We start from the raw sequence: 21,097 nt of genomic DNA, 5'->3' as shown, positions 1-21,097 counted from the left end.
CCGCATTGCCTATTTCAGAGACTGCTTGGGACTTGAGTGGTTTAGAGAAGGAGCCAGACAGAGTGGCTTCTGTCCTCCAGAAGCTCACACTCTTCTAGTTGGATACTCCAACTTCATATTAGGCTCGATATTTTCATATCAGAAATCCAAAAGTTCTCTGCCCACTTCTGGTTAGTTTAACACCAATCCATCTTTCTCATTTCCATCCCTTATCACGTTTATATCCTATTTCTATCAGTTTCCCATCCTCCCTCCAGTAGTAAAAGTTTTAATTAAATCTGAGTATTTTCAGACCCACCCTATATGCCTCCCTTTCCCCCCTTCTAATCCCAAATAATCAGGCCACAAGCATTTTCAAGTATCTGTCTCTTCCTTTCGCTCTCTCAAAAAAAAAATAAATTGCAGAAGGCAGCAGCATATCTAATCTCCCCCCAGCTCCCCAAGGCCCACCCCCCCTTTTCCCTCTTCCCACCCCCTCCCATAATCCCCACACCCCAGCCCCTGGCCCTCCCCCTTCCCCAAAAAAATCCCAGAAAAAAAGCCACAGTTAGACCTTCCACTCATGCAAACCAGCAAGAAAAAGGGGGAAATTCATGGGGAAGGTAGTGGGGGGAGGGTCTATGTGACTGCCCCCAACATCCTTCCCAAAAAAATAAACCACCTTTGAGAAGAAAAAAATGGAGAACCGGAAAAAAAAAAAAAAGAAACTTGAGAGAAATCAAGGGGATGTGGGAAATTGGGACGTAGGTGAGCTCCAGCCTCTCCCTCAGATGAGAAGGCAGAGCCCAATGGCCCCTCATGCCCCAAGCCTGGGTTGCTCCAGCAAGTGCTAGTCCCCTTGCATTCTGGAATGTGAAGGGGGAGGAGAAGCAGGAAGGGATGGCTGAGGTATTCCAGGTCCTGGGGGTGTGGGGTGGGGTGAGGCGAGAGGGGTTTTTAGGAGAGAGGTTTCTGGATCAGGAATCCAAGCGTCCAGCTCCCCTAGCTTCTCTGTGCTCCTGGGACCCAGGCACCCAGCTCAGGGGGGCGGGGCACATGCAGAGAAGTCCCCCCCATCTGGGTTGGGTCATAAAGGAAATAAATAAGAGGAGAAGGGCTTGGACAGGTGAGTCCAGGCTGAGGGGGGCCTTGGAGGGCGGGTGAGTCCAGGCTGCAGTGGTAGACAGGGAATCAGAGTCTCTCTCGGGCCGGGACCCAAATGTATGGCCCTGATAGCTCTTCAATGATACGTTTTACTTTGTGGTAGATCTCCTCAAAGGTTTCACCCTCCACGATGGCTGTAAGGGTGAGAAGAAAGGAAAGGAGTGAAGACTGTTATCTGTTTTTCAGTGCCTCCAGCTGTCTCCCAGAAATCCCCCATCCCCTCTTTCCCACTCCCCCACATACCTGAGAAACACTCTGTGAATTCCTGCTCGAGCTTGGTGGCTCTGTCAAAGGCTTTGCGGGCCTGATCCTCTGTTATCCGTTTGTTAATTTCTCTAGGGAAGAGAAGATGGGAGAGAGGAGTGAGACGTTAGGGTCCCCAGCCTTCTCTTGTGCACATTCCCTCCTGATGTCCAGCACTTAAGTCAGTGGGTAAGAAGCTAAGGTGCTTTGGGAATGTATTAGGGGGGAAAGGGGAACATCCTCTAAAAAAAAGCAAAAACCCTTCCAGAACCTCACTCTCTGATATCGGTCCCCACTGTAGGAGTTATAACCCCAGAAGTACTTGGGTCTAGGCATTCCTAACCTGAAGTTGTCGCCAGAAGTTGTCATCTCAATTCCCCTTCCAAATTTTTAAAAATTATTCTGGACCTGTGATTTCATCAATATGGGAAACTCCCAGGGTGGAAATTCCTTTGACTGGAACAGATCAATAATATAACTGTAACTTGTAGCCTTAGAGAGTTGCCAAGGGCAGGAAGAGGTCCAGTGACTTGCTCTGGGTTATACCATTAGAATGTATACCCAGGTCTTCATGACTTCAAGGTCTACCCTCTATCCATTATGCCAGACACTTCCCTGACTCCCTCTACAGGTTAACAAAAACAGGAAAGAAGCTGAAGCATACAGAGGGTGTCTAGGAGGTTACAGAAAGGACTAGAACTCCTGGCAGCATTAGGGTCCCTTGGGGCTATCCTTCAGGTTGTTAGAAGTGAGGTCCAAGAGGGCTAAAAAGGTGCAGTTTCTCCCCAATTGATAAATGGGCAAGAAACATGAATAGGCAATTTTCAGGTAAAGAAATCAAAAGTATCAATAAGCACATGAGAAAGTGTTCTAAATCTCTAATAATTAGAGAAATGCAAATCAAAACAACTCTGAGGTATCACCTCACACCTAGCAGATTGGCTAAAATGAAAGAAGGGGAGAGTAATGAATGTTGGAGGGGATGTGGCAAAATCGGGACATTGATGCATTGCTGGTGGAGTTGTGAAATGATCCGGCCATTCTGGCTGGCAATTTGGAACTATGCCCAAAGGGCTATAAAAGACTGCCTGCCCTTTGATCCAGCCATACCATTGCTGGGTTTGCACCCCAAAGAGATCCTAGATAAACAGACTTGTACGAAAATATTTATAGCTGCGCTTTTTGTAGTGGCAAAAAACTGGAAAATGAGGGGATGTCCTTCAATTGGGGAATGGCTGAACAAATTGTGGTATACGTGGGTGATGGAATACTATTGTGCTAAAAGGAATAATAAACTGGAGGAATTCCATGCAAATTGGAGAGACCTCCAGGAAGTGATGCAGAGTGAAAGGAGCAGAGCCAGAAGAACATTGTACACAGAGACTGATATACTATGGTAAAATCAAATGTAATGGGCTCCTGTACCAGCAGCACTGCAATGACACAAGACAGCTCTGAGGGATTTATGGTAAAGATGCTACCCACACTCAGAGGAAGGACTGCAGGAGAGGAAACATATAAGATAAACAATTGCTTGAAGGCATGGGCTGAGGCGGACATGAATGGGAAAATAGACCCTGAACAAGGACACATGTTACACAACCAGTGGAAATGTGCGTTGGCCATGGGTGGGAGGAGAGCGGGGGGTGAGGGGGAAAGTAGGGGCATAAAGTATGTAAACAGGTTAAAAACAAATATTAATAAATGTATAATAAAAAAAGGTGCAGTTTCATGGAACTGAGTGAGATGGGGAAGGGTCCAGTGCCCTCCCTCCAAGTGACAACAGTGGTACTTTGAAAAAGCTCCCTGTAAACTTGACAGTTATTTGAATTATCTTGTGACTATTTGGTATGCTTTAGTGTCTGTGTAGTAGGGTGTTGTGGTAGGAACCAGATTGTGATAGAGGACAGAACAAGGAATGAGTTGTTTGGGGTAAAGCATGTGAACAGGCCCTGGGTTACTCCCTTCCCCCTTCCATCTTATCCCCTGGAGGTTTGGACAGTACTCACAGGATGTTCTCCAGGGATCGAGGTCTGATGAAGATGGCAATAGGGTGCAGGTGGGCCGCCTGCAGCCGCCGCACGGCATTGGCCGAGACGTCAAGGATACAGTGCTTTCCCTGGGGGGGCAGGAGGGGAGGTAGGGAGGACAGGAGGGTGCATAGGTGTAGACAGAGAGAGAAGGGCAGGAAAAGACAGACAGAAGCACCCCAGTACGGAGGGGGAGAGAGAGAGAATGGAAGGAAAGACAAATGGATGAAGAGGAAGTTTAGAGGAATGAGAAGGAGATTAGGATTGGGAGAGAAGGGAGGAAAAAAACAGAAAGATAGCATGCAGAGAAATCGAGGGAATAGAGGAAAGACAGTGATAGATGCAATTATAGAGAACAAAGAGAAGAGAGGAAAAAGAAGGAAGACAAACAGATGAAGCAAGGAAGAAAAGGAAACAGACAGAGGAAATGGAGCAAGAAGAATAAAAAAAGAAGAGAGACAAAGTGATAAAGCAAGGAAAAGAGGAGGGAAGGACAGATGGGCAGGGCCAAGGAGCAGGTGGAAGGGAGGAAGATGAGGGAACAGAAATGGGAGGAAGGAAATAGAACAGATGGATGGATAGAACAGGTATATAGGCAAAGTGAAGGGGAAGGAGACAATCGAGAGAAGGAGAATAGACAGAGGACAGACAGATGGAGAAACAAGGAGAGACAGACGGCAAAGGAGGAAGCCAGATGGGGAGAGGAGGAGCAGAGAAGGGAGGGAGGAGGAACAGGAACAGGAGGGCAGATGGGGGAGGGAGGAACCATCCACAGGTATCCACACAATGCCAAGAGGAGAGAGGGGAGGCAAAAATAACAGGGAGATAGTAAAAGAATAGATATGGTTATACAAACACAGAAAAAAAAGGCAGATCCAAAAAGAATAGAGAGGGAAAGATAAAGGAAAAAACAGAGAAGAGAGAGATTGAGAAGGAGAAAGGTGAACCAGTCAGAGAGAATGAGGGCAGATGTAGGAGAGGGTTAGGTTACAAAGCCAGGAAAGGGAGGGAATAAAGCAGAGACCAACCAGATAGAGAAGGGAAATGGGGCACAATGGAAGAAGGAGGGGTAAGGGGGAAACACAGGAAGAGGAGCAGGCAAAAACATACCAAAGAAGTTGGGGGACAGCAGGAGATGAAGGAGGGAGCACAGCAAGTAGACAGTAAATAGAGGGAGTGGAGGGTAGGATTAGACAGAGGAGCAGGATACGGAGTCAAGACCCAGCAGGGGAAAGAGACAGAAAGAGAAAAGTTAGAGCAAGAGAGCTAGAGGAAGGCAATGGACTGGGGGCGGGGGGGGGGGGGGAAGGAGGGAAGGAAGGGATAAGGGGGACAGACACATCCAGAGCCCCGGCCCCAGGGCGGTACCTGTTCAGCCACCTCTCGTACAGACTGGACGCTGGTCCCATAGAGGTGGCTGTTGTATTGGCCGGCCTCAATGAACTTGTGAGCCTGGATGTCCTTCTCCATTTTCTCTCTCGATGACACAAAGTGGTAATCCCGACCATCCACCTCATACTCCCGCTTTGGCCGCGTCGTATCTGCCAGGAAGGCCCCCACCCCAACCTGAAATCTAGTCACCATCCCTCCCACTGCATGACCTGCCTTTGTGGTATTTAAGGATCCAAACCCTCATGGCCTGACCACACAGCCAGCTCTTCTGAAGAAGGAGACATAGGGAGAGGTAGAGACTTGGGAGAGAATTATAATTTCCGCTGGCTTGAGAATGCTTCTCACATTTCAAGGGTTTGGGAGAATGCAGTATCCAGGTATCCCTCACCTTTCTGGTCCCAAACTACTAGGTGATTATGGACTATAATTCCCAACAACTTTTGGGGCAACCTGTTCCTTGGGCAAAAGATTATGTGGCATCAGGCTCATTTGGAGAGGAAATCTTTGGAGGCTACACCATATTATCTCCCCACTTCCAACACCCCCAACCCAGTCACTCACGGGGAACACAGGATCCAAATTTGTCAGGGAACTCGGAGAGGAGGTCGTCATTGGCTCTGTCCTTGGTTGGGCCAAGAATGATAATGGGGCGAGCATAGTGCACTAAAGAAGGAGACAATGGAATCAGAGTTAAAAGAGATCTTAATGTAGGGGGAAGGGGACAGAATCAGGATAAGGGTGAAAAGAAGAGCTGTTGGGCGAAGAGGCTGAAGAGAGGTCAGAGGAAGAGCATCAAAGGAGAGTACTATATATGAAACAGAATAGGGACAGGGATGGAGTTTCACCTTCCATCTGTGTCACCGTCTCATAGCTCAGGACTGTGTCTTCTCGACCTAAAAAAGGGAGATAAGTCTCTGACACACATAACCTTCTTCCCTATTCTTCACCATCCCCATTCTTCTCTCCATTAGAACCCTGACCTCATTCAAGCCCATCCTTTGAGACATACCCACCTTGAGATCCTGAGCTAGAACCCCAATCCTAAGGAAAAAATGGAAGAAAGATCACTGGGTTTTACCAGATCCTTCACTCCCCCCCCCCAAAGGTTTTATTCCCTTAAATTTTCCACTTCTCACACAATCAGCATCTCCTGTCCTCTCTCCAAGCTCACCTTGGCCTTTAACCTTGACCATTCCCGGCGCTCAACCCTATGGGACATAATGGGAGTTAAGGGAATGTGTAAATACTTTCATCTCTCCCTTCAAATAACTCTCCAGACCTCTGACCTCCAGAAGTAAGGAACTATTCCCTATTTTCTAGGCTCCCAATTTCCAAAAGTCCTGGGGAGACACCAAATGGATTGAAATGGCCCTTCTGGCCCCTACCCTCTTGGTCCCTGCTCATGCCCAAAGGAACTCAACAATCTCTGGGACCTATGCTCTTCTGAATGAGAAACTGCCTGCCTTTAAGACTCATAGATGTTAGGATCCTCTTGAAAATCTTGGAAGAATTCACACTTTCAAGAGTTCAAAGGTAATACTCTTTCAGTAATGAGTAACATATATTATAGTCTTTTCTGTTAAAGAGCTATCTGCCCTAAAAGCCAAACTGCATTTTCAGATTTCCCAAGGGCAAATGAATACCTTCACTCACCTCCGTTTACTAGGGATGAAGCCAATGTCATCGGTCTCACCATCTGGCTGGACACGTCTTGCCTGCCACCATTCTTCATCACCAGCATCGATCACGTGCAATACATCCCCAAAATGGAAACTAAGGGCCTGGCTCAGAAAGCCACAGTCCTTGGTTTTGTCATAGTCAAACAGGGCCCTGTTTGGTTTGGAGAAGATTGGAAGAGGGGACATGATCCCATCACATACATACTAACTCTACACCCTGAAAAATAAGCAGAGGGTCTAGCATGATACAGATAAATCAGCAGATGTGGGGATGGGGCCAACAACAATAACAACAGGTTAACATTTATATTCGTGTTTTATGATTTACAAAGTTCTTTACTTATATTATCTCATTTGATTCTCACAGCAACCCTATGAAGTAAGTGCCATTATTATCACCATTTTACAGATGAGGAAACCGAGCCTGAAAAGTGGATTTTTCCAGTGAGTAAATAGCTAAGGCAGGATCTGAACTAAGCATTTCCTGAATAAGGTCTGGCAATCTATCCACTATATCACCTAGGTTCCACTCAACCTGCAAATGTTTGGATAAAAGGGTGAATGCTTATAAAGATGGCTGGGGATGGTTATTGGAAGCAATAACAATATGAAGGGTTAGAAAGTGTTGGGGTAGGAGAATAAGGGCAACGTAGGAGAGTGGTAAGATGAGGGGGATCCAGGAGGGCTCCTGAGGAAGTGACAGAGATGCAGGGAGCCAGAATAATGGTCATGAGAATGAGAGGATTTAAATTTCAGAGCAAAGGAATGGGAGAATGGATTACAGAAGGAAGATAGGATGGATGAGTAACTAGGAGAAAATAAAGGCTATTGGGACAGGAAGGTATATGTAAAGGCAATATGGAGGAATGGAAAGAGGCTTAGATGAAGAAGAGGGATTATAGCACATGATGCTGGGCAAGTCATATCATCTTTCGGGGCCATGGCTTCTTCATCTATAAAATGAGTATAATAATTTCTCTACTACCTAGCTCTCAGGAATGTTGTGAAAACCCAATGAAATGATACATCCTAAAGTGCTTCAAAAACCACAAAGCACTGTACAAATGTGAAGAAGACAGAGGCAGCCTCATATGGTGAAAGGAAAAGTCAGATCATCTCAGCTATTCCAGCTTCCTTGACTAGGGTGAGCCTAAAACAGCCAGTCATTCTGTGCCTCTGGTCAGAAGGTTTCCCTTCCTTGGAAAGTCACCCTTTAAAGCCCAGCCTTAAAAAAAAAAATGAATGTCAACTCTAAAGAATTTATTGCTTTAGCATGGAGACAGGGGCATAGAAAATTGGGAAAATAAGAGGGAAGATAGCTAGGACATGAGAAAAAATGATATGAAGTTACAGAGGATGAAAGGGGTGAAGAGAAGGGAATGTAGATGAAGGAAAGGGAACTGAACTCTAACCTGATATAAAAGCCTCGTTTAGGGTTACTCCGAAGAGAGGCTGTCCCAGAACCCAAGCTGCTGTTCATTAGCTGTTCCCGCAAGTCATGGATTTTGGCCTCAAATCGACTGTACTCTGAGAAAAAAGGAGAAGCCTCTCTATCATGGGCTGATGCCCCTACTATGGCCTCATCCCAAGAGTCAAACACATAAACATTTTACCATCCACCCCTACTCTTGTTTTCTGTTCCCTTTGTTGGAGACCATGACCTGAGCTGCTTCCTTAACTCTGGTCATAAATTCTTCCATTATCCATAAGTCTGATTATTTTGTGCTCATCTAATTTGTTTATGGTGTCCCTCCTTTATTTTTTTTTAACCCTTACCTTCTGTCTTAGTAGCAGTTCTAAGAAGTTCAGCAAGGGCTAGGCAATTGGGGTTGTGACTTGCCCTGAGTCACACAGCTAGAAGTATCTGAAGCCATATTTCAACCTGGGTCCTCTTGACTTCAGGCCTAGCTCTCTATCCACTGTAGTACCTAGCCACACAACTGCCCTCCCCTATTCCACCCTATTAATATTAAAAATGATAAAGGCTGGTATAATAATATAAATTAGTAATTTAATTAAAGCCATGTTGATAAAGTTATCAGACCACGCGCTTGTAAGCATTCAAAACTGCCACCTCCATTACTGTCTCCTATTTCCTGGCCAAGAGCCTACTCGCAAAGAAGCCACTCCCTCCTAACCCAGGAGATTTAAGCTCTTCCCTGCGTCAAGACGTCGGCCTCCCCAAGCCCAAAGACCGGGAAACGGAAACCAGTTGGACCATGTTGGATCACGGGAAATGTAGTTTTGATACATTTCCCTTGTCCATAGAAATATATACACTTTTAGATGGCATTTTCCCAAATTTCACTTTTACAACCCTCACCCCTGACTTTATTTCTAAATCATGTTTATTGGTATATGGCATGAGATGTTGATCTCTGCCTAGTTTCAGCCATACTGTTTTTCAGTTTTCCAAGAATTTTTGTCAAATAGGGAGTTCTTCCAAAAGCTTGGATCTTTGGGTTTGTCAACATTAGGTTATTACAGACATTTACTACTCCATATTGAGTTTCTATCTAGTCTATTCTACTAATCCACACTTTATTTCTTAGACAGTACCAGATTATTTTGATGGTTGTCACTTTATAATATAGTTTGAGATCTGATACAGCTAGGCCCAACTTCATATTTTTCAAAGTCCCTTGATATTCTTGACCTTTTTTTCTTCCAGATTAATTTTTTTATTTTTTTCTAATTCTGTGAAATAATTATTTGGTGGTTTGATTGGCATAGCAGTGAAGAGGTAAATTAATTTAGGAAGAATTGTTATTTTGTTATATTGGCTCAGCCTACCCAGGAACAATTAATGTTTTTCCACCTGTTTAGACCAGACTTTGTGTGAAAAGAGTTTTGTAGTTGAGTACTTCCTTAACTTTTATCTCGCTCCTACACAATTACCTTCTGGTTTGTACTGAGCAATAATAGTGACGGTCTGGCCAGCATTCTTCAATGCAATAGCAGCCTGTTCATGGGTAGCATTTCGAAGATCCACACCATTGACCTGAGGAAATGCAGGGGTAGGGTGAAGGTATAGGTGAAGAAGGTTTAATTAGGTCATACTGCTGGCCTGAGGGATGGGGCTGAACTTGTAGGCTGTATTATCATGAAACCTGGGGGTCAAATTGAGATGGAAGGTAGAGCTTTATGTATCTGCTACAGAGACTGCAAGGATAATGAAGTTTCAGGATTCATGGGATCTCATTATTGGAAAACATTTCCTCCTTAATAACCAGGGCTGGGGACCAGGAGATTCATGGGATCAGGGAGCTGAAATCCTCACCGAGAGAATCTGGTCCCCCTTGCGTAGTTCTCCACTAAGGTCTGCTGGACCTCCCGCAAGAATGAAGGAGATGAAGATGCCTTCACCATCTTCACCCCCTACAATGTTGAATCCTAAGCCTGTGGAACCTCGATGGATCACAATCCGCCGTGGCTCCCTGTGAGGATGGAGAATACAGGGATCACTACCACATAAACCAGTCATCTCCTAGATCTGTGGTGGCGAACCTATGGCACTCATGCCAGAGGGAGCACTCTGAGCCTTCTCTGTGGGCATGTGCACCATTGCCCCAGCACAGAGTTCACCAAAGTTATTAGAAAGCCAGAGGGATGCTGGGCTGGGCTGCTCCCCCTCCCCCTCCCTATGGGTGCCCGAGGACAGACAGTTCTCACATCACCTGCCCCTCGAAAAAGTTTGCCATCACTGTCCTAGGACTTCCCAGTCTTCAGTAACCATCCCAATTCCTTTCCCCTCTAGAGACTCCGCATTCTGACCCCTCCCTTTTTCTCCCCACCTCCCAACTTCAGGTTCACCCAGAGCTCCATGTATGTGGTCTTTCCCCACCTAGGAATGTCCTCCTCTCCCAGCAGCTCCTTGGCCACCGGGGAATAGCGACGAGGGGAGGTGGGTGTCATGGCTGGTGGATAATCAGTGCCCAGGTAACTACTGTGGCTGATCTCATTGTCCAAGTGCTGGGAATAGGCTGGGGAGAGACATAGAAGGGGGACTGGCAGGTGGTTCAGGGAGGGGAAGCTCCCCCCAAACCTATCTTACCACCCTAGGGAGCCTCCTCCTGATATTAGACTGTAGATTTTGAGGGGGAGTTTTACAAGCTGTGTTATCAAGGACTTGGAGGGGAAAGCTTCTCATAAAAGGAGATGCCAAGAGAATTGAAAAGGGTGCATTTACAAACAGTCATGTTGGGCTGCTTCCCGGGAATGATGTCAGGCTCTAGGAGATTCTCATAGGTAAAAAGCAGGTATATTACGGGTTCTTACAGGGAGGGAGTGCCGAGAGTTGGGGGTTCATGGAGGGGTGTTGGAGTATAGAGGAGACTCTCACAAGGGGTGATGTCAAGGGTTGGGGGGACTCTCACAAGTGGTAATGTCAGGTGGGGCATAGCTATCACTCAGATAGGTGTTGCTGGGTTTGGCCACTTTCAAGTAGACAACATCATATGTGTTCTTCAGGGCAGCCACCGCATCCTCATGCATCACATCCTCCAGCCCAACACTGTTCACCTAGAAAGAGGAGAACAAAGGGAGAAGCCAGATCAGAGGATACAAGGCACTAAGCTGGAGAGGCAGGAAGGTTTATCTGATCAAAGTCATGGTTTTGGGTGCTTTAGGAAGGAGGAACTCACAGCAAGGATCTTGTCCCCGATCTGTAGCCGACCATCTTTGTGGGCAGCCCCACCCTCAATGATTTTTGTCACATAGATGCTATTGTCTCCAGGGATGTGCTGGTTCCCCACACCACCTGCTATGCTGAAGCCGAGACCTAGAGAGGGAGGGAAAGAGAGCCAGGAGCTGAGGCTGAGAGAGCATGGACAGTGGAGAGAGCCAGAGTTTGGATGAGAACCTGGGGGTCTGGTTCCTTAAAAAGAGGCAGAGCTAGAAATCTATGGTTACCTTTAGGTCCCTTGATGAGCTTGATTTCCATGAGCTTCTCAGCAGGAGGCTTTCGACGCATGACATAGAGTCGAACTATTGAGCCTGCTTCCTTCAGAGCTTCTACAGCAGCTGAGTGTGTCACCTCCCTTACATCCACTTCATTAACAAATAGGATGCTATCATTGACCCTGAGGGGACAGTAAAGCAGGTACTTTAAACCTATGATTTTCCCCATCCCACCAGTTCCCCTATTCTCCTTAGGGACTCAAGCATTAGGATTTGTGATTCTCCCTCCCATTCCTCCCAGCTACATTGTTCCTCTCAGGGCCTTATCTCCCCAGCCCCCAGTCCCCTCTCCCTCAGGGACCCAGGTATCCAGGCCCCCACACCTGAGTCGGCCATCCTGTGCTGCAGCCCCCCCAGGAATGATCTTGGTGATGAAAATGGATGGGTCATCGCCAATGTGTGGGTTGTCGGTGCCACCTGCGATGCTGAAGCCCAGGCCTGAGTTACCCTGGGTGAAGGGGAGTGGGGGGAGAAAGAATCAGCAGCTCCTACCTCCGCCTTGTTTCCACTGGTAGAGTCCTCTCCATAAAATCAATAGGAATAAAGACAGGGGGCAAAGAGTAGAGGGGAGCTGGGGAGTTGGGGAATAGAGAAGGAACAAGAGCTAGGAGGTGAGGGGCTGTTAGCAGGTAAGGGAAGGGGAAGTTAGAGAATTAGAGGGCTGAAATAGTGAAATCAGAGAAAGAAGCAAAAATAGGGCCTGAAAAGCATGAAGAAGATGGGAGCTAGAGAGAATGGGGGGCACTTACTCACCCGTTCCAATGTTATCTCCTCATACTCCATCTCCCCTTCTGTTCCGTTTACCTGCAGCTCCAACACAGGCCAGAAACACAAAACCAGTGAGACAGGCATTTCTACACTAATAACCTGCTCCCCTCCTCTTTCTCTCCCTCTCCATTTGTATCTATTCATTTCATTTTCTCCATTCTCTAATTCTCTCTACCCACTCTACAGTCCTAACCCTCCCAAGTTCCCAGTCCCCCAAATCTGACCAACTCACATATCCAGGGGCTTCAAGAGTATCTGTGTTGACAATCACGGGGGGAGAGTTGGCCTAAGATAGAGAAACAAGAAAATACCATAAGCCTTGACTCCAGAGAGAGCTTGTGCTGGGGTAGGAGGGAGGGTCCCCCAGCCCAGCTCCTCTTCCAGTTTCCACAGCTTCAGACCTGCTCATGGACCCAGGCATTTTTCCCTTCATGAGCTTCTAGCTCTCATTTCCCCACTTCCCCCAGGGAATCCAAAAGAATTATCCATCTGGATGGCAGGTTCTAGAAGGCTTTGAATGGCTAAAAACTTTTAAAAGGGATAGAGAAGTTGGAAAGTCTCAAAGGAGCCTTGGTTCTTTTATTCCAACACATAGAGCAGTGTGTGTGTGTGTGTGTGTGTGTGTGAGAGAGAGAGAGAGAGAGAGACAGAGAGACAGAGAGACAGAGACAGAGAGAGAGACAAAGAGAGACAGAGAGAGACAGAGAGAGAGAGACAGAGAGAGAGACAGAGATTTGTGTGTTGCTGTGGGCTAGTGAAGGGAGACTATATCTATGTGAAGTAGCTTTTCAAGAAGAGAGGGAGGGAAAGAGCAAGACAAGGGGAACAAAAGATACAGGTGAGGTTGAACAAGCCTGGGGTGACAAGAGAGAATTTCTCACTTCATATATGTCACACATGCTACACACCACATATAAACATAACCAAGGAATCAATGACAAGGCATTTGCTACATTCTCCCCTTCCCTACTATATCCCAGGAATCTTCCAAGGATTTCCAGGTGTCTTGCCTTGAATTCTCAATTCCTCCAAATCTCTTTCCCCTAGACCAGTGATGGGCAAACTACGGTCCACGGGCCAGATGTGGCCCCCTGAAATGTTCTACCTGGCCACACGACATTATTCCTAATCTGACAAATACAATGAGTAGGATACAATACAATGAAACTTCGAAAGTGTTGCCTTAGAAACAGATGAGCATTTCCTTTCCTTTGGCCCCCTCTTTAAAAAATGTGTCCATCACTGCCCTAGACACACCCATTTCCCCTCTAGGACCCAGAGATCACCCTCTTCCTCCTATTGCTTAGCAATAGCAACCAGTACCATATGTCACCAATTGTTGAAACAGCAATAAACATGAGATCAGGCCAAACTAGTCTCAAAGGAAGTCCTTTTCAGTGCCCCTTCCCTCCCACTGCTCTGTCTCTCATCTGAAATAATACATCTTGAATCTTCTTCAGTTCCTCCTTCCTTCCTGCCCTCCTCCATCTCTTCACCTCTACCTCTCCTGTCCCTTTGGAATAGGGAAGATGATGAAGGACATCCTGATCCTTGCTCAGATATTTTCTCGTTCCATAAAGGGAAAGAGTTAATCCATAAGGAAAGTAGGGTCAAATTTATTCCTGATGTCACTCTTCACCAAGGTAAAGCCTAGGGTTGTCATAGGGATGGGGGACCTGAACCCACAACTGAGAGGAAGAAGATAAAAAGACTTTGAGTGCTCCCTCTGTTGTTCTCAGGCTGTTCTTTACCCAAATCCTGATGCATATCACCTGGATCTCCCTGAGCTGACTTATATCTCATCAAATGTCAAGTCTTTATAACCTCCATCTAATCCCCATCTACTGAGTTCCCTCATCATCACTATTTCCTATGGTCCACCATTCATTCCCATCCTTCATCTCTATCTATTATCCCCAACCTCCAACATCACACATTCATATCCCCATCCTCCACTCTCCTCATCCCTCATCTCTCATTTCCCAACTCAACTCTGTCCCTCACCTCATACATACTCTCTACTCCTAATATGTCATTTCATGCTCTTGTCCCTCTATTCTCTATTTCTTACCCAATTTTCCTTTCTTATCATCTGTGTCAGATCTGTCTCTAACCCCCCAAACACACCCACCTTCCCACCTTTCTCTAAACTCCCTCTCCTACCTACCTCTAGTCCTCTAAGCCTTCGACTCCCTTACTCCCTTAATAAATCCCTATTTTTCCCTCTGCCCCATTCTTTGCTCTCCTAACCTTCAAATCTCCTATATACGTTTGTCCTAATAGCTCCTTGGTTATTTAATCTTCCATCCCCATTGTTCCCCCCAAATGTTCTTCCCTATCTCATACCCATATCACTTGACCTCCCCTCCCCAACATCTAATACTCTAATCTTTCACAAACTCCTTCCAATGTACTTCCTTCTCAGTCATCTAACTGATCCCATTCAGTCAAGCACTTCATCCTTTTTTGTCACCATCTATCCTAATCTCTGGCCAGATGCACCAAGTACTTCCTTCTATAATAATCATGTGAAAGAAGAAGAGTAACATATAGCCTTGCATCTCTTAGCTAAATCCTTTTCATCTCCCTCTATCAGCCCCCATGCCTAATCCTAGTTGTTTTATACAGAAGCAAATTTTGCAATGACCTTGTCCTCATTCTTCTCATAGCACCACAATTCTCTTTGTTCTGAGTCTTTCCCTTCCCCTCTACTCTTTTCTTTTTTTCCTTAAAAAATTTTTTAAACCTTTATTTTTCTGTCTTAGTAGCGACTCTGAGATAGAAGAGCAAAGGTTATACAAATGAGGTTAAGTGACATGCCCAGGGTAACACAGATAGGAAGTGTCTAAGGTCATATTTGAACCCAGGTCCTCCTGACTCCACACATTGCACTCTATACACTGAGCAACCTTCTTGCCCCACCTACTAATTTTTTCTTGACTTCTAATACCAAAGACTCAAAACTCTACAACCTGTACCACTGCCTATTTTCCTGTCCCTTGCCACTTTCTGCCCCCTACCACTCTAGGCAGCAAGATGGTAGAATGTTAGTCTTAAAGTCAAGAAGATCTAAGTTCAAGTTCTAGTCAAGATTTACAAGTTGTGTAACTCTGGGCAAGTCACTTAACTTCTCTCAGCCCATTTCCTCACCTGTAAAATAAGGGGGTGGGGCTTGAAATTGATGGCATCTATTGATCTATTTTCTTTAGCTCCCTGAATTTAGTCTCACCCAGTTATCCTTTCTTCAGGTTTCCCTACTATATAGCCTCAGCTTCCTCCTTGCCCTTTAAATGCTGTTTAGAAACCTCCTTCCCATTTACTTGGCATACAGTACAGATACCAACATCTTCCTCCCAATCCCCAGTACCTTCCTTCCCCTAACAACCAATCTGCATTGAAATGGATTAGCATGAACCACCCATCACCTACAATTCCTAGTCTGGGAAGGAGATGATATAGGCAAAGAGACAAAGGGAGAGGGGAAGGAGAAACTAAGGGTATGTGGGATGAAATGAGAGTTCTTGTAAAGAGGCACACAGTACCTCCTCCCCATGTTAGGGAGTAGAGCCAAGCAATTATGAGAAGCCCGTTTTCCCCACAGTAGATAAAGAAGGTAGGAGAAGGGAGTAGAGTTGTTTAGATCCTGCTCCTTTCACCTCCAGTGTTCTCAGACTGGCTAGTAATGCAAGGCACAAGGATTCATGGGAGTTGAGGCCTGGAGATATAGTCTGAGAATATGACAGAGAGACGGAGACAGAGATTAAGCTGTAGACCTAGGAGGGGAGTGAGAAAGGAAGGGAGAGCATGAAAGTAGGAAAAACAGGGCAGAAAGTCTGGGTAGACAAGGAAGAGAGACAGAAAAGGTTCTACAAACTGAAGTAATGATGGAAAGAGATAGAAATACAGAATAAAAAATGAGGGACAGAGAGCCGTAGTTAGAAAAATAGAAACTAAAGACATAAGGAGATGGACAAGAGACAAGGATAGAGAGATACATTAAGACAAGAAGTCCAGCTTAAAATTTTTTGAAGAGAAAGAAGGAAGGGAGGGAGGGAGAAAGGGCAGGCTGATGAAGCATTAATGAATTGATTGAGTGTGCTGCCTTTATGTGTGTTGGTGGGGGGTTGCAGCAGGGAAAAGAGCCAATGAAAAGAGATACCTCTTCTACTCCACTTGAGAAGGTTCTCCCCTTCTGGGGAACCAGCAGCCCTAACTCCCATTTCCCTTCCTTCTCGAGGTCTAGTCCACTGCCCCCGGTGACCCAGGAAGCCACCTCCCCCATCCCCCGCCCTCCACCCTGGCTCTCTTCCCCCATACCGGCCCTTGGGGGGGTGACAGCGGCTCCAAAGCTCCAAGGGACGGGGGAGGGGGCCACCTGGGTCTCCTACCTTGAGCGGGGAGAAGTGGGCGTGGCCCACGACCCCACTGACGGCCTCGAGATGGGACAAGTTCCTCTCCGACACGTGCACCAGCTCGGGGGCGTTTACCTGGTTGGGAAGGTGGGCCGGGCTGTGTTCCAGAGGGGGCGTGTCTTCATCTTGATAGCGGTATTTCTGGGAATGAAGGCGAAGGTGAAGGTATCAGGGCAGCTCCAGGTACCAGGATTTCCCCAGGTTTCTAGATGTCGTTTCTCATTCCATTCCCTTCTGCTTACTTCCCTTCATTCAGGTGCAGTTCTAGGCATCTACAGTTGTCCAATCTCCAAACCCTTCCCTCAGCATCGTTGTCCCTCAGATATTCCCTCTGCTCCTGCCCCATAAATCTCTTTACCTCTAGAAATTCCCAGCTCCATTAACCACTTCTGCCAACTGTTTTTCCACTTTCCCAGGACTTCTTTCCAAATTTTCTTCTTTCACTGTCTCTTTGCCTCCTCCCCCATATTGTCCTCAAACTTCGTTTGAGTTTCAAATTCTCTCTGGGCCAAAGTCACCCTATTCCCCAAGTTCTCAGGGCCCCAGTTTCAGTCCCTCATTTCATTTTCACCATCCCTCATCTCATTTCCCATTCTGTTGGTTCCTTCTATCCCTCATTCCCAGTCCCCAATTCTCTCTCTTTTTTTGATCCTCTATTCTCTTGTCTCCTTAGTTCTCAGGCTCCTCATTTCAATATTCAATTTACTATGTCCTCAGTCTCCAGTTTCCCATTCTTTCAGTCTTCCATTGATTTACCATGTGCCTGGTACATAGTAAGCACTTAAGAAATGCTTATTGAATTGAATTCTGTTTCTTATCTCCTCAATAACCCTTTAATTCTCCAACCCCTAACTAGGGCTGATCCCTACTGTCTCAATCCTTATAGATTCTCCTTTTCTCAGCCTTTCCCCATTCATAGTCTCCCACTCCCTAAATCCTGTTTTCAGTCCCCAGTCTCTTAACCTTACAGGCCTGCAACCCCCTTATTCTAACCTGATTTCATCAGCCCCTTACCCTTCAGTTCTCAGACACCATATTCTCAGTTCTCACAGTCTTCCTCCCAACTCGATCTTTTTTTTCTTTTAAAATCCTTCCCTTCTGTCTTAGAACTGCTATTTCAAGGCAGAAGCTATGCAGGGGCTAGGCAACTGAGGTTAAATGATTGGCCCAGGGTCACACAGCTAGGAACTGTCTGAGGCCAGTTTTGAACCCAGTTCCTCCTGAATCCAGGGCTTATGCTCTGTATCATCTCACTGCCCCACTAACTCAGTCTTTAATTTTGTCTCTATCCTGAGTTCTCAGCCCTTATCCTCTAAATTATGCATCCATATTTAAAGAGCCATCTTGCAGGTGCTTAATAAATGTTTATTGAGTATTATCTAATCCCATCCTCATTATCTGCCCCTCATACTCTGGCTCATTCAGCCCTTGTTCACTGAAACAAATCTCTCTCTACCTCCATCTCTTATAGCTCAAAGAGCCTCTCCATTCTCAGATCACACTAACATTTCCTAGCCCACTCTGCACCCCCAAAGCTAGGAGAGGAAGTTAATCATTCACTGTTTCAAGATAACTAGCATCCCAGGCAGGAAGTATGTAATAGCACTCACTCCCTAACCAGCATCACTTCTAATCTTCAGTTGGAAAGGTCAGGGATTCAGGCCCAGGCATTTTGATTCTACCTATCCACCTCCCTCCAAAATCTTCACTGTTCCCCACCCAAATCCTAGCTGTAGGATCAACTAATCCCAGTATTCCTAGGAGAGGATTAGAAAAAAGATGGCAATAGAGATGGGGAATGGAGGAATACAGACCTCTGTCTCCTGAATAGGAGTGAGATGGGACAACTGGACTCAGTTTAGGCCATTGATGGGGCTGGAAGTGTGAAGGTTGGGAAAAAGGGATGAACCCTTTGGGAGGAAACAATCTCCCATCAACCTCCTCTAATCCTTTTTCCATTATCTTCAGTTTAAAGGGAGATACCAAATAGGCTGGAGGAAGAGACAGGGGAAGAAGAGGAGTATCTTCTAGGTAAAGGGAGAAAGATGAGATGTCTATGTGTATGTATGATATCTGTCCTCTTTTCCCCACTTTCCTTTGCCCCAGTCTGACCTACCCCACTCTTCTTCCTATTTCCCTTATCCCTCACTGTTTTTCCCAGTATTTAATCCTACTCAAAAAGGTAGTGAAAGGTTCTATCTGGTACTCTCTAATTCAGAGGCATCCTACTTCTGGGTCATCCAACAATATATGAATTAGACAGATCTGGTAATGAATGATTCCACTTGCCTGGACAAATCAGTCCAGTCCAAATTACTTTTCCTAAGAAGCAGCTTCCCCAAGCTCTTTGGGTGTTCTTTGATCCCCAAGATGAAAAACTCTTAAGTCTTACCTTCCTGAGTAAATCAGAGGGTAAATGTATTTAGAGGACCAAGCAACCTTCTCCTGGGTAAAAGGTTTCATGAAATGATATAGAAAAGCCCAATCTCAATAAAGTTTAGGGTGTATTAGAAGAAAAAAAGAAAATGATTGTCATTCATTTCCTGCTGAAAAGTATCTCATGGTTTTTTAGGATGTAACAAAAAAATAACGAAGCTGAAGTCCCCTTCCTCAGACAATTTCAACATACTGGGATATATTTTGAGAATTTTAGTGAGTATTATGGTTGGGCATTACATCCCCAAATCTGGTGGTAATAATGCAAAGAACTAGGGAGGGGAGTCATCCCTCTGATAAATTAAACATAGGGTGATGTCCCAATAATTTGGGGGTATCTTGGGGAAAAATTCTGATCATAAAATCTCAGGACAGTCTGGACCACAGGCTGACACTGAGGAGGGGTATTTAATTCCAAAAGGTGCCTATAAGCTCCAGTTCCATGCACTAAAAATTTTGGGGTGAGTGAATGGAAATATGTGGGTAACAAATCTCTCAAGTCATTCTAAGGATATTACTTCCGAGATTGAATTATTCATCTTAATTATCCCCAGAGAGGCTGGGCTTGATGAGACTCCTCTCCCATGAAAATATTTAGGGTATAGTTAAATGAGAGAACAAAAAAAAGGAGGAAGCTTCATAGGACCATAAGATTTAATTCATCTTTGTTCATCATTAAGTGCTCCCAAAACAAAAGGATCTTAGTCTTAAATCTTGTAAATTGGGTATAAGAACTATACTCCAAAGATGCCCTCTAAACTGTGAGAAGCAGGTGATGGGGGTGGGGTAAGAAACTTTTATCTCTGCAGACCTCCCCACAACTCCAGGATGAGAATGGCCTGAGGGAAAGAAGGGTCTAAGACTGGGGAATACACTATCCTTCAAAATGTCAACATTGAAGATAAATGGAGAATAAGAATATAGAGGACTTAGGGGATAATATTCTGTACCCTGAGAATCTGAGGATACCTGGGGCTAGACAAATAGAAGGAAAAATGCCTGTTCATCTGTGGTGAAGGGAAAGAGAGGAAGTACATTCCTGGAGCTCCAGTGAAGTGCAGTGAATATGGGACCAGGATGGAAGCTTTTATGCCCCCAATAACAAAAAACATAGTTGAGAAAATGGATATTGCTCTTTCCTCTGAAACTCACCCTTACCAAGAGGCAGAGAGGGCTGGTTTGAATCCCCACATTATTGGAGTATAGGGGCAACAAAAGTGAGAGAAAATACCCTGTTGCTCTTATCCTCTTGAGACCCTTCATCTTGGAGGCCCAGCATGTTATTCTGGGGCTACAGTTTGCACCCAAAAAATACAGATGCCAAGGATGTAAAACAGGATGGGGGGAGGACAATGCTTCATTTTCATTGGGGTTCATCGTCTCTGAGGCCCAGGGCAAATGAAAGAAGCAAGGGCAGATGTTTATACCCCCCCACCCAAGATTTTAGGGTCTAGATAAAACTGAAGAGAAAATGAGGGGCTCTGTTGCTCACATCCCTTGGGACCCTCCTCCCCAGCCCCCCAGGCATGAAAAGGAAGCAAATGAGGGCAGAATCCCCAAGGAATCTCCACCCTCAGTACCCTTTGCCCAGTAGAGGGGAAGGGATGCTCTTGAAGCTTGTGCCCCCAAATTGGGGGGGGGGGTCGTGAAAATGGAAGGGGGGCCGGGAGCCCATACCCCGCCGGACGTACCACGCAGAGACACATGGAGGCGAATCTGTTCCGAGCCGACATGGAGGAGGGGAGGGCAATATTGGGGGAGGGGGAGAGGGGGATATTAGGGGGTCCCAAGGTAGAGGGGAGGGGCGGAGGGGCGGGGGCTGCGGCGCCGGCAACTGGAAGCTGCGGCCGGAGAGGAGGGGGGAGAGCAGCGCCTGCGCAGTGCGGGAGAGCGTCATGGGGAGGGAGAGGAGTGAGAAGAGACCCCCCCCCCGAAACAAGCGCTCCCTTCCCGCCCTTCCAGCTGTGGGTTCCCCCAGCTACCCTTTCCGATGGGCACCCACAATCAACTTCGCCCCAAGTCCACATATCCTCCC

General features: G+C 46.1%; 1 protein-coding gene across 2 annotated transcripts; it reads right to left on the bottom strand.

Annotated features, from left to right (window-relative positions):
• Window positions 1-103: 103 nt before the first annotated feature.
• On the bottom strand, window positions 104-16,760 carry DLG4 (discs large MAGUK scaffold protein 4). 2 transcript variants are annotated; one of them, XM_044672967.1, is made up of 20 exons: window positions 16,702-16,760; window positions 12,447-12,500; window positions 12,200-12,250; window positions 11,770-11,894; window positions 11,399-11,568; window positions 11,131-11,267; window positions 10,864-11,008; window positions 10,332-10,470; window positions 9,768-9,924; window positions 9,386-9,488; window positions 7,900-8,014; window positions 6,462-6,638; window positions 5,980-6,016; window positions 5,822-5,849; window positions 5,654-5,701; window positions 5,370-5,471; window positions 4,785-4,957; window positions 3,396-3,505; window positions 1,387-1,478; window positions 104-1,277 (listed from the first exon to the last, which is right to left on the bottom strand). In XM_044672967.1, exons 3-20 carry the CDS (start codon window positions 12,227-12,229, stop codon window positions 1,171-1,173), a joined length of 1,995 nt encoding a protein of 664 aa, XP_044528902.1. In that variant the 5' UTR covers window positions 12,230-12,250; window positions 12,447-12,500; window positions 16,702-16,760; the 3' UTR covers window positions 104-1,170. The 2 variants fall into 2 exon arrangements, with proteins under 2 accessions (XP_044528902.1, XP_044528903.1); XM_044672968.1 differs by lacking the exons at window positions 12,447-12,500; window positions 16,702-16,760 and having other exon boundaries at window positions 12,200-12,341.
• Between the last annotated feature and the right edge of the window lie 4,337 nt (window positions 16,761-21,097).

Source organism: Gracilinanus agilis, chromosome 4, assembly GCF_016433145.1.
Source record: "Gracilinanus agilis isolate LMUSP501 chromosome 4, AgileGrace, whole genome shotgun sequence".
Lineage (NCBI taxonomy): Eukaryota > Metazoa > Chordata > Mammalia > Didelphimorphia > Didelphidae > Gracilinanus > Gracilinanus agilis.
Note: the sequence above shows the minus strand (reverse complement) of the source record. Positions and strands in the feature narration are given on the sequence as shown.